General features: G+C 43.9%; 1 protein-coding gene across 1 annotated transcript in view; it reads left to right on the top strand.

Moving 5' to 3' along the window:
• Positions 1 to 16846, top strand: part of LOC137544297 (multidrug and toxin extrusion protein 2-like) — a 109984-nt gene that overhangs the window by 31441 nt on the left and 61697 nt on the right. The window contains exons 10-11 of the mRNA XM_068265352.1: positions 4232 to 4299; positions 15358 to 15466. Coding sequence (XP_068121453.1) covers positions 4232 to 4299; positions 15358 to 15466 — 177 coding nt within the window. The remainder of the gene's footprint in view (positions 1 to 4231; positions 4300 to 15357; positions 15467 to 16846) is intronic.

Below are 16846 nucleotides of genomic sequence, written 5' to 3'. Positions count from 1 at the left end.
CATTAGGGTCAACTTTGACCCTCTACATCACAGTCAGGAGGCACTTTGCAGTCAATTAGGCTACACTCTCTCCTGGAGCCACTCCCCCCCCCCCTAATAAAAGGCAGGCAGCGCTGGCCATTACACTCACTCATGTGCCTGCATTAATTATTGAAGGGACAGCTGCTTGGCAGTCTCTCATAGGGAAAGATTAGTTATGCTCTTGGCTTGTTAGCTTGCTCCTGACTGAAGCACCCCACAACAGCTCTTTTGAGAGCTAATGTTCTCCTGATTTGTTTTGTTTTGTGTGTGTTGCCCACTGACACTGCATTATACAGCCCTATCTGTTACAGCTGGACCTTGGTAACTGCTATTACTGTGCCAGCCAGGCCCTGCCTAACTATCTATACTGGGACACCTACCTATGCCTACCTAACTACTGGGGCACCTACTTACCTATACGGGGACACCTACCTATGCCTACCTACCTATACTACTGCACCTACCTATGCCTACCTACCTATACTAGGGCACCTACCTATGCCTACCTACCTATACTGGGTCTCCTACCTATGCCTACCTACCTATACTGGGACTCCCACCTATGCCTAGCTAACTACTGGGACACCTACCTATGCCTACCTACCTATACTGGGACACCTACCTATGCCTACCTACCTATACTGGGACTCCTACCTATGCCTAGCTAGCTACTGGGGCACCTACCTATTCCTATCTACCTATACTGGGACACCAACCTATGCCTACCTACCTGTACTGGGACACCTACCTATGCCTATCTACCTATACTGTGGCACCTACCTATGCCTACCTACCTATACTGGGGCACCTATCTATGCCTACCTACATACAAGAAGATAATAAGGTCGTTGCTTCATTGTGGACAGACCAAATTTGATCAGCTGGACAGTCACTGTTGTTCTATCATTGAGCTACCACAGACCATATGGGCTTGAAAACCGCCACGGCCTGCACTCTCGCCATGGTGCGCACCAGTCCAGCACGGCCGTCACTACGCAAACAGCTGTTTGCGGTGCGTTACACAGTGCGTTTGGTGTGCCAGTGTGAAGCAGTACTCTAATTACACTCCCTGATTGATGTATACGCATGCAAGATGTTTTAAAGCACTTTAGGTCTGCAATTTAGCATTCAATGTGATTTCTGCCCTTAAAACGCTGCTTTGCGTCAAATCCAGATTTTTCCCCAGGACTTTTGGCGTCTATCCCACTCATCCATGCAAAAACTCAGATGTTAGACCCCTTGAAACATCTTTTCCATTACTTTTGTGGCCAGCGTAAGTGTTTCTATTTTTCAAAGTTCGCCTCCCCATTGAAGTCCTTGCGGTTCAAGAAAGTTTGTGCAAACCGAACCTTTCGCGGAAGTCCGCAAACCCGGTTTGCGAACCGAAAATCGGAGGTTCGGGCCACCTCTACTCTAAATCTGTCTATTAATCTTTCTTAACATTCTGTTTAATTGCCACAGCTTAATTAACTTCCAAGAAACTTTACACATATCATGTTTGGGTGATTTTCCCCACTAGCTTCTAACAGGAACCTAAGAGGTTAAACCAGACACACAGACGAAGGTATTCAGGGGATGCCTTTTTTATTTTGATCTCGCTCTGCTGCTGCCTATGGGGTTTAAAAGCTTGTCCTGCCGGCAAAGGCTGTGGGTCCTATCAGATTCCACCATTCAGACTTGCCGGAGAACAGGGGTTGTTTCTATTCGCTCCCTGCTCCTGTCAGTCACAGCTGACTCTGCTTCTGCCTTTGAGTCACGCTCCCACAGTCTACTCTCCACATTCTTTCCGACACTTCAAAGCAAATGGTAATGCTTTGTCCCATTACCGCTTGTTGTCTGCTTTATGAATTGACATTTACTGACGTGTTGAGGTAATTACTGCACAAGTCGGTAATTTACCACACTGCTTGGTAATTTAAGCTTTTTATGTGGAGAAAGGGTTTATGAATTGACATTTTCCTAAGTGCTTGGTAAAGTCAGCTGTTTTCTGCATTACCGAATGCAGTAAGGCTTTATGAATCGACCCCAATGTGTTCATGCAGCCATTTACTAGCTATCTTACAATGGATAAATATGTGTACAGTGCTTGGCATTTTAGGACACTGGGATAATCTGCAGCTGCATGAGTTGGGAAGTACAATGTAAGTTTTAAGGAGTACGAACTGGCCAATCAAAGCTACAAATGTTTAGGGCGATCACTCTGGTGATAGTCTGCAGAAAATGGTTTATGAAGGAAGATGTAAGCAGACAAATCCGAGGGCTGCAGTGCTTCTGTCATGAGACTAGAATAATTGCTAGGATATACGATAATGTTTCCTTCAGGTCTAAAGTTAAGTCTCAGAAAAGTTTTCTGCTTATTGTTGTACATGAAATATTTTTGTGAGCTAAAACAATACCTATCTTAATGTTGCAACGTCAGCCAGTATCTGGAATTGCTGAATTTATGCTATGAAGGCAGGGTTTTGTACCATCTCTAGATGACCATATAAACTTTCTAATGACTTTTGGTGCTATTGTGCATTAATTTGTTAGTTGCAGCCCATTTGCTAGTCCTCTGTAGAGATGCCCTTGCCAAATTCACTGGCCTAAACTTGCTTGAACTTAGTGGTTTCATTCAGTATGTTAAAGCTTACAATTTTAATTAAGAGATTGTATGTGTATAGCCATTTTCATTTACCTGAGTTTTTGTTTCGAGGTCTGAAAATTCTCTAAAGGTAATCCATTTTTTGCCTAGTGCAATCTCCTGCTTCTAACTGTGTAGTAATATGGTTTTTCTAGTTGAGAGAAATCAGTGATTGGGTAGATCTACGTATGTCAGGTTGAGGGAGAAGGGAAGTGTTTAAGTCTTAATTCTTGTATAGTTTTTGGCTATAAGGATGGTCAGTGTGGAATGCTGGGCTGTTCTTTAGGAAAGATCATGTGTAAAGGGGCCTACATGTGTGAATACCCTATTTTGCTTCTATTTGCTGGAAGAACCCATGGTGTCAAATCCAATCTTGTGTTAGAAATTTGTACCTAGATTTTAATATTCCAGTCATATATCCAGTCTAAAATTCTTATGAGTTTTGAAGCTATGTCATATATGTTAGTCTTTTTAGGTATACCCAACATTCAAAGAAAAACACATGGTTGCTTTTTTTGTATTTATGTATATTTTGTAGGGCCCATACTTCTTTCCAAACCCCCCTCCCCTGCCCAATACAGAGAAGGTACCATATTTTTCGGTCTATAAGACGCTCTGGGCCATACGACGCACCTAGGTTCAGAGAACAAAAACCAGGGCAAAAAGTAAATAAAATTGCCTAAACCTGGTGTGTATATAGTGCAGGGGTGTCTTATGGATCTTTTCCCCTAATTATTTCCCCCTCGTAACTCTTGTGTCCTTGTGACTCCTCTGTTCTCCTGTTTCCTCCTCTGCCCCTGTGTCCTTTTGTCCCCCTGTGTCGCTTCTGTCCCCGTGCCTCTTCTGTCCCCCAGTGCCTCTTCTGTCTCCCTGTGTCCTTCCCCCAGTGCCTCTTCTGTCCCCCTGTCTGTCCCCCTGTGTCACTTCTGTCCCCATGCCTCTTCTGTTCCCCAGTGCCTCTTCTGTCCCCCTGTGTCTGTCCCCAGGTGCCTCTTCTGTCCCTCTGTGTCCTACGGTGCCGCTCTTGTCCCCATCCGTGTCCCCGGGGCATCTTTTTCCCCTTTTGTCCTCAGTGTCCCCAGTGCCTCTTTAGCCCCGTGTGTCCTCTGTGTCCCCGGTGTCTCTTTTGTCCCCTGTGTCTTCCATGACTGGGCCCCAGTTGCTGACATATTTACCAAGGCAGGCCTGCAATGAGCCCCGCGATTCCTTCCTTGTGTCTGCGTGGTTCCAGCTTACTGGGTCCTTGTTTAAGGCTGAGTGGCCAATTTGGTGAGAGGCGCTGTCGGGAAACCGTCCAATCAGCGCCCCCTGTTGTTCTAACTGGACCAGACAGGAAAGGCACTGGGGGACGAAAGAGACACCACTGGGGACAGCACCTTCAGACCAAAAGATGCACTGACTTTTTCCCCACACTTTTGGGGGAGAAAAAGTGCGTCTCATGGTCTGCAAAATATAGTCGTTTCTATGTGCCCTACAAAGAAACTACATTGTTTGGCTAAACTTATACATTAATTCTGGTATAACTTATACATTACAGTGCTGTGCTGCATCAGCATTTACTGTATATGTTTTCTATGGTTTATCTAGGACTTGTAAGTGTTGCTGAGTTGGGTGCACAAGCTATAATGCTGGAGCTGGCTACAGCAGCTTACATGGTAAGTGTTTTATATTGCTGAAGTATTTATGTCTTTTTAAAGCCTGACCATTGTTGACTGTGGTTTTCACTCTGTTAAATCTACTGGAATCAGACAGATAACATGGGCTGATTTTTATAGCGAGATTCCCTGAGCATTCTTGTCAGTTGTTCTGAAAATTCAGAGGAATGAGTCCAAAAGGAAAGGATTAAAGTGTACAGATGTCATGAAGTGCTCATAATCAGGCACAATAAATATTTTACTTTTTCAACAGTTTAACCAAAATATGCGTGTAAGGAAAAGATTGTGGACCGCACTATACACCCAACATGTGCATTGACCACAATGATAATTACATCACCCAAGGAAAGAATGATCATGTCACAGTACACTGTGTTGGAAAGTGTTTCAATTACAGCTTTATTTCAAAATATTTTAACCACATGAAACCACCTTAAAACAGAAATAATAAACCCCTCTTTGGCCATCCTTATCAATGTATACATTTATATGTCATATCCATGGTTCGGCCAGAACTGCTTCAATTATAGAACTTAGGTTCAAAGTACATGAAATAAGAATGCATTGAAACCTTAAGACCCAAATAAGTGCAAAAGAGAAGTCACCAAATACATATACATATGTTTAAACATACAAACTTAACCCACTAAAGTGCATATTTGAATGAAGCAGCATACAAATGTACTAGACAGTAGCACAGTGGAGTGTGGCATACAGTGATACTACACCTGCTACGCAGTGAAGTGAATGCCAGCTTTGTATTTAGCAGCCAGGAGGTCCGAGAAACATCTCAATGTTTTTTTTTAATTTTGGTTCTGTTCATTACACAATTAATTTTACATGAAACAACTCAGATGCAGTTAGAAGTGCAGACTTCCAGCTTTATTCCATTGTAGTGAACAAAACAATTGCATAAAAATGTGAGGCAACTAAAGCATTCTTTAACACAGTCCCTTCATTTCAGGGGCCAAAAAGTAATTCGACAAATAAGTCAAAGGCAAGTCCAGCGTTATGTCATTATAAATTAAGCAGATAAAAGGCCTGGAGTTGATTTGAGGTATGGTGCTTGCATGTGGAAGATTTTGCTGTGAACGGACAACATACGGTCAAAGGAGCTCTCTATGCAGGTGAAAGAAATCATCCTTAACCATCTGGGGACCCTTGGTAGTAAATCCTACACCGCACTTGTGGCTGTCTAACTCTGATGCGGCGTAGGACTTACGCCGCCTGCTGCTTCCGCGATTGTTCGCACCCGAGAGGTGTCATATGACAGCTGACATCTCCCCACAGTGATCAGGAGCCATCAAGGTTGCTATCGCACTGGCGATCGTAGTGATCACTATTGAGCAGCGGTGGTAGGAGAGGAAGAAGAGGATGGGGACTCACCTTCCTAACATTCCCCGGCGATTGTTGCTCCTCTCCGCTCTGGCCGGCATCTCTGCTGGCTCTGGCTTAAGTGTCAGGTCCCGGCTTGATGACGTCATTAAGCCGCGACTTGGAACTTAGAGTCAGTGTGAGCGGGCATGCCGGCCAGAGTAGAGGGGGCTAGATCTGCTCTTCGCAGGACCCAGGTAGGTGAGTAAAGGCTGCTGGCAATACGGGGGACACCTGGCTATACTGGAGACATAATGCCTAGCTATCTGTTCTGGGGATCCGGCTGCCTGACCCCCCCACAAACGAGCCCCCCACAGGTAAAATGCCCTGGTCTTTAAGGGGGGTTAGGCACCCGGTCCCCTGAAGATTAAAGCGGTCCCAAACCAAATATTTTTTTAACCACTTGCTGAATGCCCGCAGCCGATGGGCGGCTGCAAGGGCTGGGCCCAAACAACCGCAATACGCCCATCGGCGGTGGGCGTGGTTATGCGGCGATCGCGTCATGCTCGACATGACATGACATGCTCCGCCCCCCCCCTTGCGCAGTAACCCGCCGGCGCTTCCGAACAGCTGCCCGATCGCCGCATACAAAGTGTATAATACGCTTTGTAATTTATACAAAGCGTATTATACAGGCTGCCTCCTGCCCTGGTGGTCCCAGTGATCGAGGGACCACCAGGGCAAGCTGCATCCACCAAGGTAAGCACCCAAGCACACTGATCTGCCCCCCCTCCCTCTGATCGCCCACAGCACCCCTCAGACCCCCCCTTCCCACCCCTCATACCCCTGTTTACACCCAATCACCCCCTAATCACCCATCAATCACTCCCTGTCACTAACTGTCAGCACTATTTTTTTGATTAGGTCCTAAACTGCCCCCTGGGGGCTCCTGATCACCCCCCCACACACACACACACTCTCAGATCCTCCCCAGACCCCCTCCCCCTGTACTGTATACATCTATCCTCCCCTGTAATCACCCATCAATCACCCCCTGTCACCACCTGTCACTGCCACCCATCAAATCAGACCCTAACCTGCCTCTTACGGGCATCTGATCACCCGCTACCCATCAGATCAGACCCCTATCTGCCCCTAGGGCACCCAATCACCCGCCCACACCCTTAGACCCCCCCCCCCCCTGTGTACTGTATACATCTTTCCTCCCCTGTATCACCCGTCAATCACCTCCTGTCACTGCCACCCATCAGATTAGACCCGAACCTGCCTCTTATGGGCATCTGATCACCCACCCACACCATCAGATCGCCCGCAGACCCACCCTCAGATCACCTCCAAAGTGCATTGTTTACATCTGTTCTGCCATCTAATCACCCACTGATCACCCATCAATCACCCCCTGTCACCACCTGTCACTGCTACCCATCAGATCAGACCCCTATCTGCCCCTAGGGCACCCAATCACCAACCCACACCCTCAGAACGCCCTCAGACCCCAGCCCTGATCACCTCACCAGTGCATTGCTTGCTTTTATTCCCCACTCTAATCACACCTTGAGACACCCATCAATCACCTCCTGTCACCACCTAGCACACCTACCCATCAGATCAGGCCCTAATTTGCCCCGTGTGGGCTCCTGATCACTCGGCCAAATCCTCAGATTCCCCCTCAGACCCCCTTCCGATCACCTCCCCAGTGCATTGATTGCATCTATTTTCCCCTCTAATCACCCCCTGAGACACCCATCAATCACCTCCTGTCACCCCCCTAGCACTCCTATCCATCAGATCAGGCCCTAATCTGCCCCCTGCGGGCTTCTGTTCACCCAGCCAAACCCTCACCCGCCCCACTGCAGTGATAGAATTTTTTTTTTCTGATCACTGCTGTCCTCTACGACTTAATTGTGGCTAAGACCAACTGTTATGCCACACAATACGCAACCGCCAATCCGAGAAGCTACCATGCCCAGCCTTTTCGGTGGAAACCACTCCAAGTTTCCGAACGTAACATTTTTTGGGGCCTTCTCCTTAACATGGGTCTAGTCAAAAAGAATGTATTGCGGTCTTATTGGTCTACGCACCCAATACATCACATGCCCATGTTCTCTGCTGCCATGTCCAGGTCACGATTTGAGAACATCCTGCGCTTCCTGCACTTCAGTGCCAATACAACCTGTAATCTAAGAGGCCACCCTGCTTATGACCAGTTCCACAAAATTCACTCCCTCATAGACCACCTGTCATCAAAATTTGCAGATGCTTATACCCCTGAACAGTCATTTTGAGGCATTTGGTTTCCAGACTACTCCTCACGGTTTTGGGCCTCTAAAATGCCAGGGTAGTATAGGAACCCCACAAGTCACCCCATTTTAGAAAGAAGACACCCCAAGGTTTTCCGTTAGGTGTATGACGAGTTCATAGAAGATTTTATTTTTTGTCAAAAGTTAGCGGAAATTGATTTTTACTGTATTTTTTTACAAAGTGTCATTTTCCACTAACTTGTGACAAAAACTAAAATCTTCTATGAACTCACCATACACCTAACGGAATACCTTGGGGTGTCTTCTTTCTAAAATGGGGTCACTTGTGGGGTTCCTATACTGCCCTGGCATTTTAGGGGCCCTAAACCGTGAAAAGTAGTAGTCTAGAAACCAAATGCCTCAAAATGACCTGTGAATAGGACTTTGGGCCCCTTAGCGCACCTAGGCTGCAAAAAAGTGTCACACATGTGGTATCGCCGTACTCAGGACAAGTAGTATAATGTGTTTTGGGGTGTATTTTTACACATACCCATGCCTGGTGGGAGAAATCTCTCTGTAAATGGACAATTGTGTGTAAAAAAAAAAAAATCAAAAAATTGTCATTTACAGAGATATTTCTCCCACCCAGCATGGGTATATGTAAAAATACTCCACAAAACACATTATACTACTTCTCTGAGTACGGCGGTACCACATGTGTGGCATTTTTTTGCACCTTAACTGCGCTAAGGGGCCCAAAGTCCAATGAGTACCTTTAGGATTTCACAGGTCATTTTGAGACATTTGGTTTCAAGACTACTCCTCACGGTTTAGGGCCCCTAAAATGCCAGGGCAGTATAGGAACCCCACAAGTGACCCCATTTTAGAAAGAAGACACCCAAAGGTATTCCGTTAGGTGTATGACGAGTTGATAGAAGATTTTATATTTTGTCACAAGTTAGCGGAAAATGACACTTTGTGGAAAAAAAACAATAAAAATCAATTTCCGCTAACTTGTGACAAAAAACAAAAATCTTCTATAAACTCCCAATACTCCTAACAGAATACCTTGTAGTGTTGTCTTTTTAAAATGGGGTCACTTGTGGGGTTCCTAAACTGCCCTGGCATTTTAGGGGCCCTAAACCGTGAGGCGTAGTCTTGAAACCAAATGTCTCAAAATGACCTTTGAAATCCTAAAGGTACTCATTGGACTTTGGGCCCCTTAGTGCAGTTAGGGTGCAAAAAAGTGCCACACATGTGGTATCGCTGTACTCAGGAGAAGTAGTATAATGTGTTTTGCGGTGTATTTTTACACATACCCATGCTGGGTGGGAGAAATCTCTCTGTAAATGGACAATTGTGTGTAAAATAAAATCAAAACATTGTCATTTACAGACATATTTCTCCCACCCAGCATGGATATGTGTAAACATACACCCCAAAACACATTATACTACTTCTCTTGAGTACGGCAATACCACATGTGTGGCACTTTTTTGCAGCCTGACTGCGCTAAGGGGCCCAAAGTCTAATGAGCACCTTTAGGCTTTACAGGGGTGCTTACAATTTAGCACCCCCCAAAATGCCAGGACAGTAAACACACTCCACACATGACCCCATTTTGGAAAGTAGACGCTTCAAGGTATTCAGAGAGGGGCATGGTGAGTCCGTGGCACATTCCATTTTTTTTTGTCGCAAGTTAACAGAAATGGAAACTTTTTTTTTGTCACAAAGTGTCATTTTCCGCTAACTTATGACAAAAAATAAAATCTTCTATGAACTCACCATGCCTCTCAGTGAATACTTTGGGATGTCTTCTTTCCAAAATGGGGTCATTTGGGGGGTATTTATACTATCCTGGAATTTTAGCACCTCATGAAATATGACAGGTGCTCAGAAAAGTCAGAGATGCTTGAAAATGGGAAAATTCACTTTTGGCACCATAGTTTGTAAACGCTATAACTTATACCCAAACCAATAAATATACACTGAATGTTTTTTTTTTTTTTTTTTTATCAAAGACATGTAGCACAATAAATTTGGACAAAAATGTATACAGAAATTTTACTTTATTTGACAGATTTTATCACAGAAAGTTAAAAAAATATTTTTTTTGACAAAATTCATGTCTTTTTTGATGAATATAATAAAAACTAAAAATCGCAGCAGCAATCAAATAGCACCAAAAGTAAGCTGTATTAGTGACAAGAAAAGGAGGGAAAATTAATTTTAGTTTTAAACTTTTTATTTTGAAAAGGATAATAAAAACATCTTACAGCGTTGAGATAGTGCCCCCAGTGGGGCAAGTTTCTGAGTTAAACATAATATGTCATAAACACATAAATACCAGTACTACAAATATAACAGCATTTTATACAGGGTACTTGATATATGAAATAACAGGACATAGGTCAAGGAGGAAGCAAATTCTAGTTTTAAATGGAGAATGCACAAGATCGAAGGCCTAGCAGGGTGGAGGCGTTCATCCAAGGCTGCCATGTTTTGATAAATGACTCAAAGGTGTCATTTGTGATAGCAAGCAACCTTTCCGAAATTACAATATCTAGCAAGATCTGGTCTATCATTTGTACTGAGCGTGTTGGCTGTAGCCACTGTCGGGCAATATGCGATCTGGCAGCTTTGGCTATGTGTTGTGCCAGTCGGTGTGGTGGGTGCTTCCACTTTTGAGGTTTATCCCCAAACAGGAGAAGTGCTGGGTCAGGACTTAGGGAGGTTTCAAGTGCTGTGTTAATAACTGACGTGATTTTGGCCCAGAAGTTCTGAACTTTCGGGCAGTACCACCATATGTGTGCTATGTCTCCAACTCTTCCACAGTTTCTAAAGCAAAGGTTAGTTTTGGAGGCATCAATAGCGTGAAGTTCTGAGGGGGTGATATATGTACGATGGAGAATTTTATAGTTTGTTTCGATGTGGGAGTAGTAGTTACTACCTTTTGACAGTGTGGTACAGCATTTAGACCATCTCTCTGGAGTGAGAGTAATCCCAAGGTCTGATTCCCAAGATATCATGGTCTTAAGTTTTTGTGGTTGGGAGGGCTGTGAGAGGGTAGAGTATAATAAGGATATGAGACCACCCTCTAGTGGTCTAAGGTCACACCATGCCTCATATGGTGAGCGTTGGGGTACAGTTGTGCCTTTTGAGCCTATGGATGTTATGAAATGATATAACTGCATTGCTGCGAAGTACTCAGATGGGGGCATGTCTGTTTTAGATTTAAATTGGTCCCATGTGGGAATCTTGCCATTAACTACTAAGTGTTTTAGTTGGGTGATTTCTTTATCTTTCCACCATTTGAAAGCTTTAGGGTCCAGTCCGGGGGGGGGGAACATGGGATTACCAAATAGCGGGAGTAATAAAGGAATTTTTGTCTGTAGTTCTTTCTTGTATCTGGAGTATCGCCATATGTGGAGAGAATGGGCAGATAAGGGAGAATTATGCCTTATCGATGCAGGCAGGGCTGCCAGGGACCACTGTAGTGCTGGTAGGGTGAATGGTTGCAAGAGGTCGGATTCTATTTGTGCCCATAAAGGGAAGTTGAATTTGGAGTGTGTCTGTGCAAGTTGTGCTATCTGGGCAGCCCTGTAATACGGGGAAAATTCATTTTGATAGTAGGTTGTATGACCGAGCAATAAACCGTTAAAGCTGCAGTGGTCTGAATGGAAAAAAGGCTCTGGTCCTTAAAGGGATACTGTAGGGAGGTTGGGGGAAAATGAGTTGAAATTACCTGGGGCTTGTAATGGTCCCCCGCAGACCTCCTGTGCCCGTGCAGCCACTCCCCAATGCTCCGGCCCCGCCTCCGGTTCACTTCTGGAATTTCAGACTTTAAAGTCTGAAAACCCCTGTGCCTGCGTTGCTGTGTCCTCGCTTCCCCTGATGTCACCAGGAGCACACGGCGCAGGCACAGACCATACTGGGCCTGCGCAGTACGCTCCTGGTGCCATCAGCGGGAGTGAGGACACGGCAATTCAGGCGCAGTGGTTTTCAGACTTTAAAGAGGCTCCGTAACAAAAATTGCATCCTGTTTTTTATCATCCTACAAGTTCCAAAAGCTATTCTAATGTGTTCTGGCTTACTGCAGCACTTTCTGCTATCACAGTCTCTGTAATAAATCAATGTATCTTTCCCTTGTCAGACTTGTCAGCCTGTGTCTGGAAGGCAGCCAAGTTCTTCAGTGTTGTGGTTCTGCTATGAATTCACCCTTCCAGGCCCCTCTATGCACACTGCCTGTGTATTGTTTAGATTAGAGCAGCTTCTCTCTTCTCTCTTATCTTTTACAAGCTGGATAAATCGTCCTCTGAGCTGGCTGGGCTTTCACATACTGAAGAATTACAGACAAAGCTGTTTGCAGGAGAAAAAAGAGCAGCCTGAAACTTCAGTGCATGAGAACTGCAGGGAGAAAGAAACACACAAATGATCTCTTGAGATTCAAAAGGAAGGCTGTATACAGCCTGCTTGTGTATGGTTGTATTTTCTATGTGTGGACATACAGTACATCAACCTACTTCCTGTTTTGGTGGCCATTTTGTTTGTTTATAAACAAACTTTTTAAAACTGTTTTTAACCACTTTTAATGCGGCGAGGAGCGGCGAAATTGTGACAGAGGGTAATAGGAGATGTCCCCTAACGCACTGGTATGTTTACTTTTGTGCGATTTTAACAATACAGATTCTCTTTAAAGTCTTAAATTCCAGAAGTGAACCAGAGGCAGGGCCGGAGCATTGGGGAGTGGCTGCGCGGGCACAGGACGTCTGTGGGGGACCATTAGAAGCCCCGGGTAACTTCAACTCATTTTCCCCTGACCCCCCTACAGTGTCCCTTTAAGGGGCGAAAAGACTGTGGTTAATTCAAAATATTCAGTTGCACCACTCTGATACATACAAAGATAAATAAACACTCCTTCAAGCCTATGAGCATTTCACTGTATGCTTTTCATCCTTCTCTTTTCATAACTAGGGTTATACAGGTGGCAGCCATTTCTTCTGAGCTTAGTAGCAGGTTTTAGATCATGAGTGTGTTTGTCATCAGCTAGCCTCCCTCACAGTTGCGTCGTCTATGTAAAATCTTACACAAGCTGAGATCACCTCCCCTGTGACATCATCAGTAGCAGCCTGTGTTTTGTTTTTTATTTCCTCCACCAGTCTGACGGATTCTGTCGCTGTAATATGAAAGGAAGGGAAAGGTTCCTCCAATAAATGTAAAATATTTTATATTTGTCATCATGCAGCTGAAAAAAGGCTACTATTTATCATTATAATTTAGAAAATAGATTTTATTTCTGAAATTTTTTCAATTTCTAATTTGTGTCCACTTTAAGCTGTGAAAACAAAAAAAAAAAATCTGAAAAATTGGTACAACATTACAAGTGGCAAAATCAGCAGCTTGGTACATCCTGGGAAAGAAAGCAAGTACTGGTGAACTCAGCAACGCCAAAAGACCTGGACGTTTACGGAAGACAAACAGTGGTGGATGATCGCAGAATCATTTCCATGGTAAAGACAAATCCTTCACAACAGCCAAGCAAGTGAACAACACTCTCCAGTAGGTAAGTATATCGATATCCAATACCATAAAGAGAAGGCTGCATGAAAGTAAATACAGCTGCAAGGTGCAAGACACTTATAAGCCTCAAGAATAGAAAAGCTAGATTGGACTTTGCTAAAGAACATCTAAAAATGCCAGCACAGTTCTGGAAAAAACATTATTTGGACAGATAGGACCAAGATCAACCTCTACCAGAAAAATAGCCAGAAAAGAAAGTATGGAGAAGGTGGGAATAGCTCATTATGCAAAGCATACCACATCATCTGTAAAACACAGTGGAGGCAGTGTGATGACTTGGGCACTGGAACACTAGTATTTTAGAGGCATACTTTCTGCTCAAATCTACTAGCTAAATGCAGTCAAACTGATTGGGCAGCGTTTCATGATACAGATGGACAATGACCCAAAACATACAGCCAAAGCAACCGAGAAGTTTATTAAAGCAAAGAAGTGGAAAATTCTTGAATGATGAAGTTTTATCCCAAATGAGCATGCATTTGTATTGTTGAAGACTACTAAACTTTGGACACAAAGGCCCACAAACAAACAGCAACTGAAAAACCGCTGCAGTAAAGACCTGGCAAAGCATAAAAAAGGAAGAAACCCAGCATATGTTCATGAGTTCAAGACTTCAGGCTTTCATTGCCATCAAAGGGTTTTCAACCAAGTATCTAGATCCCAGAAAGCTTGCATAATTTAACTCTATCAGTTAGCCATTAAATGGTATTATTTTTTTGCAAAACATTGTTTTTTTTCTACCTATATAATTTGTTTGGCTAACACGGTACAGAAACTTAGTCTTTGCATTGTGTGTCTGTGTGTGCCACACTAAGCAAGGACAACAGAAAGAGGAGAAGAGAACTGTCTGAGGAGAACCAAAATTGTGGGAAAATATCAATCTCAAGGTAACAAGTCCATCTACAGTGATCTAGATTTGCCTATGTCCACAGTGTGCAACATTATCAAGAAGTTTGCAACCCATGGCACTGTAGCTAATCTCCCTGGGAATGGACGGAAGAGAAAAATTGATGAAAGGTTGCAATGTTGGATAGTCTGGATGGTGGATAAGCAGCCCCAAACAAGTTCCAAAGAAATTCAAGCTGTCCTGCAGGCTCAGGGAGCATCAGAGTCAGTGCAAACGATCTGTCGACATTTAAATGAAATGAAACGCTATGGCAGGAAACCCAGGAGGACCCCACTGCTGACACAGAGACATAACAAAGCAAGACTACAGTTTGCCAAAATGTACTTGAGTAAGCCAAAATCCCTTTGGGAAAACCAAGAGATTTTTGGTAAAGCACATCATTCTACTGTATACCAAAAACAGAATGAGGCTTACAAAGTAAAGAACACAGTACCTACAGTGAAATATGGTGAAGGTTTAATGATGTTTTGGGGTTGTTTTGCTGCCTCTGGCACTGGGGGCCTTGAATATGTGCAAGGCATCATGAAATCGGATGATTACCAAAGGATTTTGGGTCACACTGTAGAGCCCAGTGTCAGAAAGCTGAGTTTGGGTCTGAGATCTTGGGTCTTCCAGCAGGACAATGACCCCTAATTGTTGGCGAAAAAAAACAAGATATAGATCATTTTGTTGTGATTAGTAGTGATAAAGGTATTGGTGAAAGAAAGGGTGGAGCGCTGACAGGTAAAAATTGCTCTGGTCCTAAAGGGGAAAAACCCCTCAGTGGTCAAGTGTTTAAAGTATGGATATGTTGGTAGTGGTATTATTGACATGTGTTTTTTGTGTGTGTGAAATGTCTATTATGCTTCTTTATGTAATCTGAACCTTTGAGGTTCTGTGAGGGTTCCCTGTTGGGGGTGATTGGGGTTGGTTATTGTATTCCATATACATAACATTGAAAATTTCGTACTAAAAACTATTTTTACCAAAAAAAACCCCACCCTACTTTTTTTGCAGGTAGCAGTTGGATTGGGTGTGGCTGCAAATGTACGTGTAGGAACTGCCTTGGGGTCTGGAAATGTGGAGCAAGCCAAAACATCATGTAAAGTTGTCCTTATATGCATAGGTGAGAATAAGTATTTACGCATTATAAGCCCACTATACATTTACTTTTTAAATACTGAACTCAAATACTAACTAACTAACTCGAATGTAGAATGGAATTAACCACTGTGGGCTTTCTGTATGTCTTAGTGATCAATGCCCCTCTACTGACATCAATATTCAAGTCCAAAAATTTGATGGATTCCTCACCCCAAGTGTGAGTAAAGGCCATATTAACATCATTGTCATTTATACTCATCATAAATTCCTCAAAGGACCCAGCATCTCGATCCCATATAAGTAGAATGTTGTCTATAAAACGGATCCAGAGTTTGATCCTCCTCAGGAACGCGTTTCTCATCGAAAAGATGTGCTTGGCCTCCCAGTAGCCCATGAAGAGGCCGGCATAGGTGGAGGCCACCGGGCTCCCCATTGCCATGCCGACCTCCTGACGGTACCACTGGCGGTCAAACAGGAACGCATTCCTGGTAAGGACAAACTCCAGACCCGCCAGAAGGAACCATTGTTCTTCATCTGAGTATTGTAGAGCTGGAAGAAAATGTGATATGGCCTGAAGACCATCTGCATGGCAAATGCTACTATACAATGCAACAACATCTATCGTGGCTAAATGATATGAAGACTGCCATTCAAAAGAATTCAAAATATTCAACACTTCTACTGTATCCCCCACATATTCTGGTAGTGATCTCAAAAGGGGTCTAAATTTAAAGTCCAAAAATTGGGAAAGGGACTCCGAAAGGGAGCCAATTGCAGAAACGATTGGCCAATTGCAGAAACGATTGGCCTCCCAGGCGGTTTCTCAGTAGATTTGTGAATTTTTGGGATGGCATACCACACCGGACTTCTAGGATGTTGTCGTACCAATTTATTGGCCAAAGTCCTATCCAAAGTCCCATTCATTACTGCTTTTGACAGGAGATTCTTAAGTTCCAACGTATAACTGTGGGTAGGGTCACAAGGCAATTTTGTATAAGTGGATCTATCATTTAGTTGTCTAAGGCACTCAGCCTGATAGTCCTTAGTGGCCATGACCACCAGCCCCCCTCCCTTATCAGCTTCCCTTATGGTCAAGTCTTTGTTGTTTTTCAACCATTTTAAGGCCTGTGTCTCCAAATGGGAAAGATTTTTAGGTGCTGTAGGATAGATCAATGCCCTGCAATCTTCCACCACACTTTTTACAAAAAGTTCCACTGAACCACCAGGGATGGAAGGTGGATTGAACACAGAACGCGTGCCTATATGAAAAGGCACCGGTCGATTGACATCAACCCGATTGGGCTCCACCTCATCAGTTAATTCACACAAATTCTGCAGGGCCTCAGTGTCCCAATAATTCCAGGAATTTCCCAATAGAGGAGGCACCGTGATTGGGCTTTTG

This window comes from Hyperolius riggenbachi, chromosome 2 (genome assembly GCF_040937935.1).
Source record: "Hyperolius riggenbachi isolate aHypRig1 chromosome 2, aHypRig1.pri, whole genome shotgun sequence".
Lineage (NCBI taxonomy): Eukaryota > Metazoa > Chordata > Amphibia > Anura > Hyperoliidae > Hyperolius > Hyperolius riggenbachi.
The sequence above is the reverse complement of the archived record's forward strand: the minus strand, read 5'-3'. Positions and strand labels throughout refer to the sequence as shown.